Genomic DNA, 12,354 nt, shown 5'->3' with positions numbered 1-12,354 from the left:
ATTTGTGCTGCTAGGCGTTCATGCAGCGCTGTTAACTTCTTTATCCAGTAGCTGTGGATCATGTCAGGTCCTGGGGCTGACCAACTCTTCATGTGTGCTGCTCTCTGTTGGATATCTTCGACTGTGATGGTGACTGGTTCCTGTTCTGGCAACATGCTTTCAGGTCCAGTAGCCACTGGGCCTCTGTGTTATGAGTTGCTTCTTTCTCCCAGATATTCCTCTAGTACTGTTCATTCTCAGCTCTAGGTGGGTCTTGCGATGAGATGAGGTGGTTACTCTGTAGCTGTGCATATACCTTGGATGGTTCTTTGGTAAAGAGGGCATTGATTCTCTTAGCCTCTGCTTCTCTGGTGAATATGCTCAGTCTGGTTGCCAGTGCTGTCAGTCTTTGCTTAGCTGTTTCCAGCACCTCTGGTATGGGCATATCCTTGTACTTCCGCAGCAACCAGGATCTATCTTTGATTTTTCCACCTCTGTTAAGTTGATCCAGCTTACTAACTACCTTCCGTGTTGTCTTTATCTTGGCTTCCTGATCTTGTTGTCAAGTGTGTATATATATATATATATATATATATATATATATATATGTGTGTGTGTGTGTGTGTGTGTGTGTGAACAGTAAGGAACAGTAAAAAAAAAAGGAACAGTAAAAAAAAAAATATATATATATATATATATATATATATATATATTTTTTTTTTTTTTTACTGTTCCTTCAAGAGTTTGTAGAAAAAAATTTCTCCAAGTTTGAATCTGGTGGTTACGGTTAGTGCTGTGCCCATTGCTAGCCATGGCTATTTAACACCAACTTGAAATCATTGATTTACAGTTGGACAGTTTGCTAAGTGTTTATAGAAAGAAATTACATGTTTGAGAAAAAATGTTCTTCAGTGAAAAGCAAGAAAAAAAAAATAAGAAACAAAACAAATTCATCTTGCGTAGCTACTGCCACAGTGGCACTAGCACAAAATTTGGATTGGAGCCTGTTTCATTCATTCTAGTTACATATTTACGTAGGCTGTAAAAAACGTGTTTTTGCTGTTGATTGAAATAGAGGCAACAAAAAAAAAAGTTTCAAGCAGTTTACAATTATGCAACAAACTAGGAAAAAAATCCTTCTTAACCCCAGAAGGACAGTCAGATCTCTTCTTGGATCAAGAAGCTGCTATCCCACATATTAAAAAATATATCCCTGATTATTTTGGATCTGTTCTGCCCTTTTGGTTGAGCTTGAGAACTGAGCGGGGATCCACCGAAGGGCAGGCTAATTGAGCTGTTGTCCGTCCTCAGCACTCTCTTGCGACTTGTTTTTCTGCTCTCCTTAAGCTTAAAGGGTAATCAAGACGTGGACCCCTTGCTCACGGTGCCTAGAGAGATATCAGCTATGCCTCACTGATGATGCCTAACAAGGCTGAAACGATCGTCTGGGGTTGCTGTGTCTCTCGTGCAGAGAGAGCCGGCCTGTATTTTGGATCTGTTCTGCCCTTTTGGGTGGAATCAGTCTAAGATGCATGGTCTGGTTTTCTTTGTAATGGCACAAGATGAGCTAAAACCAGCTTGAGAACTGAGCGGGGATCCACCGAAGGGCAGGCTAATTGAGCTGTTGTCCGTCCTCAGCACTCTCTTGCGACTTGTTTTTTTGCTCTCCTTAAGCTTAAAGGGTAATCCAGACGTGGACCCCTTGCACACGGTGCCTAGAGAGATATCAGCTATGCCTCACTGATGATGCCTAACAAGGCTGAAACGATCGTCTGGGGTTGCTGTGTCTCTCGTGCAGAGAGAGCCGGCCTGTATTTTGGATCTGTTCTGCCCTTTTGGGTGGAATCAGTCTAAGATGCATGGTCTGGTTTTCTTTGTAATGGCACAAGATGAGCTAAAACCAGCTTGAGAACTGAGCGGGGATCCACCGAAGGGCAGGCCAATTGAGCTGTTGTCCATCCTCAGCACTCTCTTGCGACTTGTTTTTTTGCTCTCCCTGATTATTATGTTTTAAAAAATATGTATCCAGTTGCTGTTTAAACATCTGTACAGACTGATAAAACCTTTAGACAGAGAATACCACATCCTTTTTGTTCTTACTGCAAAAAAAACAACAACAAAAAACCTTTTCTTTGCCTTAGACTAAATCTTCTTTCTTCCAGTCTAAATGGGTGACTAGTGTTAGACTGGTGATTATAGTTAGTGCTGTGCCTACTACTAGCCACCTAATACCTACTTAAGAAAATCCTTTTATATGTTTTCTGTTCAGTGAATGCTGCATGTTGTGTGTAGTGTAGTGTTTCTCAGGTGTTCTTCAAACACAGTAAAGTTACCGTAATTAATGCACCAATCACTTTTTCTACATAAACATCTATTTTTGCTGAATACTGAATTTTCCAGAACTATCAGCTTTATAGACCTCTCACCAGCCTCTAATTCAGGATTGATCTCAATCCAACCACCAGGATGGTGATATGGATGCATAAAATGTTATTGAATGAATTTACAAATAGGAAGAGCAACAGAAAATATTAGACTTGTTCACGATGAGAAAATCTGTTTAATCCAAATACCGTATTTATTCGAGTATAACGCGCACACGTGTATAACACGCACCCCTAATTTTCAATTAAAAATCGGTATAAAATTTTATACCGATTTTTAATCTAAAATTAGGGTGCTTGTTATACTACGACGTCAGAGCTGGCCGCGGGTCTCGCGAGATTTACACTGGGAAGCTGGAGGAGCTGCACGGAGGTGAGTAAACGCTTGCTGCCCGCCCCCCCAGGACCGCCGGGCTTGTAATGAGCCCGGCGGTCCTGGGAGGTATATTTATTCGAGTATAACGCGCACCCCTAATTTTAAATTAAAAATCGGTACAAAATGTTGCGCGTTATACTCGAATAAATACGGTAATTTCTACCTGCTTCGCTGAATTTCTGCAACAAAAACCAATGCGGAAACGAATCAGATGTTACAAAAGGGTGTGAAAATAGGCCAGTGTACTGCAAAATATATACCTATATATTTTTAAATATATAATTATATTTTTTTTACTGCTCCTTTTTCCCCTCTATTGCTTATTTTTTTACATCATCTGGGAATAAAAATCAACATTTAGAGACTGTCCTCTAGCCATAAGTCATCTTTTTTTTTTTAAATCAATCTTCTCTCTTTTCATGCCACAAGTGGAATTCAGAATCAAATGAATGAAATTGAACATACTTGGCCATTGTATGTCATTTGGATAGTGATTTGACTACAGTTTGGAGTTTCAAACAAACACCCAATTAGTCCAAATTCAGAAGAATTTCAGTTTGTAAAGTAACAAATCTAGAATATATTTATGCCTGGTCAAAGATAGTATTACATCCTGACTGCATACATATTTCATGAGACAAGCAACGCATTCATAAATCCACCCACGTCTAACATCTATATTCTGTGAAATAATTATCTGCTCAATTATGTTAAGTTAAATCAGGCAATGCTGCTCAGTATAAATCATTTAACATCACTTGCATTTCAAATAGTATCTCATTCTGGGGGATGAGGAGTAAGGGCTATGCACATATAACAGTAGAATTTTTGACAGATTTTATTGTTGAATATGATGAGCTTTGTAGAGCACAGTACCAGATTGCAAAAACAATTGGCTAAAATATTACATTTTGAAAACATTTCTTGCAACTTTGATGTTCAAGGAACACTGCTACATGCATGGATGCTGCCCCCTGACTTCCATCTACCATCCACAACAGTAGGAGGAATGTTTGTGAGGCAGCTGGTAATTGGATGAAAATGTGGAATATGACGCTCTCACCCTGTCATTTGCTGCCCATTGACAGAAATAATACTGTTTCTCCCAATAGACAGGCAAGTATAGGCTGAGAGTGCCAGCTGATACATATCAGACATAGGGAAGCCCAAAAGGTTGTACAGATAGCCATGGTATTCAATAAATTAATGTTAGACTGTGAGGAGGTGCTTAAAGTGATTTGCAGCTAACAGAGGTGCAGACCACACTCTCCCCCACTGGATCACCAGGGATCCTTTTCAAAATGCCCTTCATTAAAACACATATATCTAAAATTTAACAAAACACACACACACACCACTTAGCCCCCAACACAATACTCAGCCACCACACACAAAATTCAGACAGCACAAACACAACCACCACACACTCAGCTACTACACATGCACACCCTTATTTACCACACACATAAGATTCAGCTAACACACACAAAACACTCATCCGCATTCGACATAACAGACAATTGGGTCGGGTCTCTAGGCAATCGAGCATCTGCCATCTGGCCCTTGGCAATTTTAATCTGATCTAAAAGGCAGGGGTGTAATAATACAATTTATTGGGTCAGGTTACATATTTTACCATATGTTACAATAGATGAAAAGTAGTTCTACGTAGGTATCACATTGAAGCAAATATTAGTCTAATTAACTAGTACATGCATTTAAGTTTGATATATATATATATATATATATATATATATATATATATATATATTCCTTATTATTAATTTCTGTTATTGCATTTCACACAGCAAGATGTAAAATACCAGCACAACGAAGTCGAGTAGTTTATAAGGGTAGTAAACGTTGGGTCCATGAAATACCAGGCACTGTGCATCACTTGGAAGCGGTCACCTTTTTCTGCCTTAACCAGACTTGCAGTTATCCTGCTACATCCCAATGCTTTGATGGAATGCTCTCACTTCCAAGCTGCTATAAAGGTAAATTTACATTTTGTTAGCAGAATTCATACCTTGTCAATTGGAAAAGGGGGGCGGGGAGGGGGGTTAAAATTGCAAAGGTTGTAAAGGAGTTTAGATTGGAGCATATTTTTAATTTGGCTTTTCCAGTTTAAATGGGGAAGGGAGTAGTCTGAGATGTATTGCAATTATATATAACACCATTATTACACATAATGACACAACAGAAACAATCACAAATATACAAACTGACATTGGACATACATAGAAACACTGGGGAAGATTTATCACGGTTTTGTGTGGTGTAAATTGTAAAATTTGAGTAATCATCAATAGAATGCGCTTTAAAACTGGGTTCCATAGTGATTGTATTCCATTTTTAGTACAAAAGACTTGTATATATCCCCCCCAGTGACAGACACATGTGCACATACTGAATCACCAACATAAACGCATACTGACATTGCAAAAACATAGAAGACCATCATATACATATATTGACACTGCACACAAGAGAAAATCTGTCATACAAACATATTTGCATTATATACTGGGGGTTCTCACTTCTAAGTTTCACACAGGGTGCCTGGAGGCTAAATGCCTAGAATATGTATCTAGAGTCAGTAGCATATTATGGAATTAAATATCTTCCATTAAATCATACAGTTCTACTTAAGAATGATGGCATCTATATAAAGCGATGTATAACCACATGGTGGTTTGGCCATTTAAAGGGACACTATAGTCACCAAAACAACTTTAGCTTAATAAAGCAGTTTTGGTGTATAAAACATGCCCTGAAGCCTCACTGCTCAATTATCTGCCATTTAGGAGTTAAATCACTGTGTTTATGAACCCTAGTCACACCTCCCTGCATGTGACTTGCACAGCCTTCCTAAACACTTCCTGTAAAGAGTCATCTAAAGTTTATCCTTTCTTTATTTCTGTTTAATTTAGATTTTCTTATCCCCTGCTATGCTAATGCTTGCTAGACCCTGCAAGAGCCTCCTCTATGTGATTAAAGTTCAATTTACAAAGCAAGAGATAAAACTGTTTTAGGTAAATTACATCTGATTGAAAGTTAAACCAGTTTTGTTTTTTTTTCATGCAGGCTGCGTCAATCACAGCCAGGGGAGGTGTGGCAAAGGCTGCATAAGCAGAAACAAAGTGTTTTAACTCCTGAATGGCAGAGAATTGAGCAGTGAAACCCGAGAGGCATGACCTATACACTAAAACTGCTTTATTAAGCTAAAGTTGTTTAGGTGACTATAGTGTTCCTTCAATCATGGCTTATGGAAACATTCACCTTTTAATAGTCCAATTGCTGAGGACTGCATTCCATGAAAGATGCTCAGCCAACATAATTTCAGAACGTTTTGAACTACATCTAGAGTAACCACTATCTTTCACTATACTAAATTAATCTATGGCCTTTATTTAATGTCTGGATAACATTTTTATTTTATTCTTTTTTTTTTATATACAATATATGTTTTGAGATTTTATTCTTAAAAAAACCAAAAAAAACATTTTAACAGTGTATCCAAAAATATTAAGTGATCTGAGAAGCTTATCCAGAAATATTAAGTCAAGGCCTATATACATTATATGCTGTAACCATTTGAATATATTGATGCAGTTTCTCATGTTAGTATTCATCAACTAAAGATCACATTGGATACTTTGATACTCTGTGGGTATCGGCAATAATCAAAACCTCTGACTTTTAGCTTTTTGGAAAGCCTTCATCACAATCTGTTAGGCAAATATAAACATGTTAACTGCGGTCTATGAGCTGTGAATGGTGAATGATGAGAACAAATTCACAAATTTACAATTTGACATTTGCAAAATTTTTAGTTAGTCAAATAAACCAACTATATCTACATTAATCAGCTAAGTTAAAGCAATGTCAGTCATTCTGAAGATTTGTACCCTTATTAAATTAAGATACAGACCGGCACAGGCAGGCATAGACAAACACAGATAGGCACAAAGACAAGTATGCACAATCCCAGGCAGATACACACAGATACAGACAGGCACACAGGGAAATGCATAAACTCCTAGGCATACCCAGACACAGACAGGCACACTAAGGTATATTTACATTCCATAAAAAAAAAAAAAAAAAAAAAAAAAGAATATTGTCTCCCTTCCCTGTTTCTCTATCATTCAAGGGGTGGGAAGAAGCAGAAAGGACTCACAGTAACCATCTCAGGGCCAGTGGCTGCAAGCATCCTGTAGAAAGAGCAGACAGCGGTCTGTTGGACCAGTTTATCATACTCCAGATGTCCCCTCTGCCCACCTACTATGCTCTCTCCCTCCTTGGTTAGTTTTACCCAGTACCAGAAGAAGCACAATAATAGAGATACACAGGGAATATGATAGACTGTCCCTATATATTTATCACTGCACTGCTTCCGGTTCCGTCTAACTCCTATCTAAGGATAGGGGGGGCAGAGAGCATGGGCGTGCTGGGCTGGGGGGCAATTGCCTAAATCCAGGCACGTCCGCATCCAGCAAAAAAATGGAAAAATCCGAATCCTCTGCCTTTTGACTCAGGAACGCTGGGGAGTCTGGGAGAAGAGCAGAGGAAGTAACGCCCCCTCCTCCTGACATCATCAGGAGAGGCTGACTTCACTGGCTGCTGTATGCTGGCTGCTGCCTCCTGCAAGCTGCTGCCTCTTGCATCCTGCCACTGTTGGCTCCTGCTCCTGCCCACCCCTCTCTGGCCTAAGGTAAGACACAGGGAGGGGGGATAACACTTTAGTTTTTTGGTTTTGTCCTTTTCCTCAGCCCCTGTCCCTTTGCTCAGCCCCTGTCCCTTTGCTCAGCCCCTGTCCCTTTGCTTAGCCACTGTCCCCCTGCTCAGCCCTGTCCCCCTTCCTCATCCCTGTCCCCCTTCCTCAGCCCCTATCCCCTTTCTCGACCCCCTATCCCCTTCCTCAGCCCCTATCCCTTTCCTCAGCCTCTGTCCATTTCCTCAGCCCCTGTCCCTCTTCCTAAGCCCCTGTCCCTCTTCCTCACCCCTTCCCCCTTCCTTAGCCCCTGTCCCCCTTTCTCAGCCCCTGTCCCCCTTCCCCATCCCTGTCCCCCTTCCCCAGCCCCTATCCCCTTCCCCAGACCATGTCCCTTTGCTCAGCCATGTCCTCCTTCCCCTGTCCCTTTCCTCAGCCCTGTCCCTTTCCTCAGCCCTGTTCCCCTTCCTCAGCCCCTATCCCCTTCCTCGGCCCCCTATCCCCTTCCTCGGCCCCCTATCCCCTTCCACGGCCCCTATCCCTTTCCTCGGCCCCTATCCCTTTCCTCGGCCCCTATCCCTTTCCTCGGCCCCTATCCCTTTCCTCGGCCCCTATCCCTTTCCTCGGCCCCTATCCCTTTCCTCAGCCTCTGTCCATTTCCTCAGCCTCTGTCCCTTTCCTCAACCCCTCCCCCTTTACTCAGCCCTTAACCCCTGTCCCCCTTTCTCAGCCCCTGCCCCGCTTCATCAGCCCCTATCCCCTTCTCCAGCCCCTATCTCCATTCCTCAGCCCCAGTCCCCCTTTCTCAGCCCTGTCCCCCTTCATCAGCCCCTATCTCCATTCCTCCGCCCCAGTCCCCCTTTCTCAGCCCCAGTCCCCCTTTCTCAGCCCCTGCCCCGCTTCCCCAGCCCCTATCTCCTTCCTCAGCCCCTGTCCCCCTTCTTCAGCCCCTGTCCCCCATCCTCAGCCCCGGTCTCCACCTCTCAGCTCCTGTCCCCCCTCTCAGCTCCTGTCCCCCCTTTCAGCTCCGCCCCCTCTTAGCTCCTGTCCCCCCACTCAGTCCCATAATATCCCCACCGCAGTCCCCATAACATCCCCACTACAGCTCCTCTCCCCCATTTGCAACCCGCACCCACACCACAGTCTCTTTCCCAAATTGTAGCCATCAACCTACTTCAGTCCCTATCCCACCCCCTCCTTTTCCTAACCCCCCCAATTACAACTCATACCTTCCACTACAGGCCCTGTTCCCTTACTCAGCTCCTGTCTACTATCTTTAAAGGTGTTTGGTTTGTGTGTGTGTCTGTGTGTGTATGAGTATGTCTGTGTGTGTATGAGTATGTCTGTCTGTGTGTGTGTGTGTGTTAGTATGTCTCTAAGTGTGTGTGTGTGTGTGTTAGTGTGTCTGTATGTGTCAGTATGTCTGTGTGTGTGCGTGTGTGTGTGTGTGCATGCATGCCAGTATGTCTGCCTGTCTGTGTGTGTCAGTATGTATGTGTTTGTGTGCCAGTATGTATGTCTGTGTGTGTGTGTGCATGTCAGTGAGTGTGTGTTTGTTAGTGTGTGTCAAATCAGCAAATGTGTGTGTGCCTGTCAGTGAGTGTGTATGTTTAGGTGACTGCCCCCCCTTTCAATCACATGCGAAAGGTGTTTTTACTCTCCTGTTGATGCAATGGGCCACTTGACTGGATTTTCTCTCCAGGCCAAAGGCTGCCAGCCCTCCCCCACATTGGGCCTCTAGCCTCCTTGCCCTCCCTTGCCCTTATCTTTTATAAATAATAAAAACAAGGTACCGAAATATCAGCCTTTGGACAATTACACTCTGACATAGCAAAACCTTAGAGTGGTGCTTTCAAGAAAAAGTTGCCCAAACATTACATGCATTAATTTAAGGAAGATTAACAATCCTTTAAAGGACCACTATAGTTTGCTTTCCTGGCAATATAGGGTCTTTAGGTGTCCCCCACTCTCTGGGTCCCACTCCCCCTGGGCTCTAGGGGGCTGAAGGGGTTAATCTCTTACCTTACTCCAGCACCGGGCTTCCTCAGCGCTAGGGAACTCTTCTCCCTCTTCCGACGTCTTCCGCCGAATGCGCATGCGCGGCAAGAGTCGCGCGCATTCAATCAGTCCATAGGAAAGCATTTCTCAATTGAGGTGAAGTGGTCTGGGTGCCTATAGTGGTCCTTTAAAGCCTAAAATGTACTGCCACTTAAATGTAAAAGCTAGTGTAGTCAATGGAGTATATTCAAAGCATGGGCTTGTCACTAGTGGGGTACCTCAGGGATCTGTAATTGGACCCATTCTCTTTAATATTTGTATTAGTGATATTGCAGAAGGTCTGTTTTGGTAATATTTATGACTATCCTAAAAGTACACACAAGAGATACACCCAAATTGTAATCCAATAAATAGCTCTGTACAAATTATGATGGTCAAATAAGGTTCTGATTTTATTAATTTAATTTGTGTCTGGGGCATCTATTCACATGTTCAGCAGTAAAAGGGCATAGTAATATAATCTTTCAATAATACTACAATGTTGATGTAATTTTTTTCCTTTTTATTCCATTAAGAGCCCACATGGATACAGTACAATTTTGTCCCAAAAAATATTGTATCTGAAATCACGCCATGCACAGAACTATAATCACAGCAAAAGAGGAGTCTGACTTCGACATCCATACAACATATTCATCAAGCCACATCAACGAGGAGGAAAAGCAAGAAGTTACAAAATTCTTTTTCTAAAGGAGTTTATGTTGTGTTGCAGCTGAATTTGTATCCATGAGTCGGGATATTAACAGCAGAGGCTACACAAAGAGGTTCCCTGAAATACTTTTAAACACACAACCTTTCTCAAGATATTAAACCAAGTTCAATAAACACAATCCCATATATATACCGGGTATGTATGGACAGATATTTCACTGACCATGTGTGGTAATACATATATCAGTTTATATACATATAGTGAAAAATGCTCCCTCCTCCAGACTAAATTCTATATTGGAAAAGCACAAATAGTACCAACATTCAATTCCACTTACCAGCCAACCACTAATTACCTAATCATTAAATAGAAATCACAACGCATTGAAGTTCAAACAGTAGATGCTTGCATTAAAAGGTGCCATTTTCACATGGTTTTCTATAAATATATTGTGCCTGCAGTGTAGTTTTGACATGCTTTTTATACGGTGTTCTTTATAAAGAAAGTTGTAGATAAAATACAGTTTTGTTTTCTACATAAAATATTATTATATACAATTTGAAAAGGGTAGGTTATACCTTGAGCTAATAAATCAGAAATAGTATGTGCCGTATTTCAACAGCCTTGCTTTCATTGTCTTGTAAAATAACTGTGACATTTTTTATAATGATTTTTACATGTACATATTACATAGAAAGATTCAAGAAATAAATTAATTATCCAAGAAAAAATCACTATGGCAAATCTATTGCAATTTTATGATTGCAGCAATGTAATATAAGCTGTAACAAGACCAATCTCGCCACTGTGCATTGGAGGAGCCCGGTTGCCCGCCTGCTGCCTTTAGACTATGGCCCCATGTTGAAACGCTTAATTTTCCCCTGCAAAGACATGAAAGCCGGGTCATTCGATGCTTGCCCTGTGTGAGCAGTGATACCCCTAATAGCTATGCCATGGAGCCCATTCGTATAATGAAAGACTATGGGAAAGACTTTGGCTCCATGGCAATTGAACTGTATGTGTGTGGTCTGAGCGCCATTCAGTAATAATGTGTGCTCAGACCTAAGCTATCTGGGGATATGTTGCATGTCTGTATTTTATGTAATAAATGTAATCTTGTGTATTTTATTGTATTTTACTGTCTTTTTACTGCCATGTGCTTAATGGAGTTTTGCCTCTGTCTTTGGAGATAATTGGATTACTTCCCAATTATCTCCAGGATAGAAGACTCTGTGGAACTGGTTTTGGGCAGAAAAGCCATGCTTCATTTGGCCACAAAGGACTACGATCTATCTTTTGAACCACTGGACCAATTTGTATGATTTTGACGTATGTTTGTATTTGGAGTATGCTGATTCTCTGTTAGAGACTGATTGTCAGGAGTGTAAGCCGCTTGGGTGCTTTTCCTGTTCAGCTGCTAGCAGCTATTCGTGAGGTTCCAGTTCGGGAGTTTGGAGTGCTACTTGGTATCCTGTTTGGGAGTTTGGGGTTCTGCAGTATCTGTGCCTGTGTCTCTGGAAGGGAAGATCTACTAAATGGTGGTTCAACCCTTTTATGCCTGGGGGTGCCGTTACATAAGCCATGAAGAAGACTATTACCACGGATGCATATTAAACTTTCTAGAAGATGCTGTTGAAGTACAACAGTTTTTTTTTTTTTTTTATTACCACATTTTTTAATGAAGATTCTTTTCCTCACTACTTGAAATAACCTTCCATAAGCGATTATACAATTTTACAACATGATAGGAGGCTTCTTATTATGCAGAAACTCTCTTTCCTAGCTCCACAGCAGTAAAAAGACATATAGAAAAAAGAACCAGTGAATCTGTAGCAAGGTATATAAGAACCATAGTGACCTAAGCACCTCCTCTTTCTTTGCTGCTCCTTCAGCAGACAGGTCAGAGTTTTTGGCTCTTCTCTATTATTGTATAATACTCATTATTATGGCTCATTAGTTTGGTTTTATGTTTTATCTACCTATTCCTGTTATTTTGTCCTTTCCTGTAACTGTTTAGCTTTGTGCTTCTTGTGTATTCCATCTATTCTGCATCTTACTGCACTTTCCTTATTCTTTTCTGTTGCTCTGGGTCTCCCTACTCCCCTGGCCTGCTCTGTGTGCTGTGCTTCCTTGAGCTTGTTTTTCTGGCCCTTGCGCTGTTTTGTATCCTTCCCACTGGGTTTACCCT

The 12,354-nt window shown here is 41.4% G+C and overlaps 1 protein-coding gene across 2 annotated transcripts in view; it reads left to right on the top strand.

Moving 5' to 3' along the window:
- LOC134577503 (beta-2-glycoprotein 1-like) overlaps positions 1 to 10,560 on the top strand; it is a 43,142-nt gene extending 32,582 nt beyond the window's left edge. For both annotated transcript variants that reach the window (XM_063436268.1, XM_063436267.1), the window contains exons 7-8: positions 4,548 to 4,736; positions 10,030 to 10,560. In XM_063436268.1, coding sequence (XP_063292338.1) covers positions 4,548 to 4,736; positions 10,030 to 10,103 — 263 coding nt within the window. In that variant the 3' untranslated portion in view covers positions 10,104 to 10,560. The remainder of the gene's footprint in view (positions 1 to 4,547; positions 4,737 to 10,029) is intronic.
- Positions 10,561 to 12,354: the final 1,794 nt, after the last annotated feature.

The sequence above is a fragment of the Pelobates fuscus genome, chromosome 11 (assembly GCF_036172605.1).
Source record: "Pelobates fuscus isolate aPelFus1 chromosome 11, aPelFus1.pri, whole genome shotgun sequence".
Taxonomy (NCBI): domain Eukaryota; kingdom Metazoa; phylum Chordata; class Amphibia; order Anura; family Pelobatidae; genus Pelobates; species Pelobates fuscus.
The sequence above is the reverse complement of the archived record's forward strand: the minus strand, read 5'-3'. Positions and strand labels throughout refer to the sequence as shown.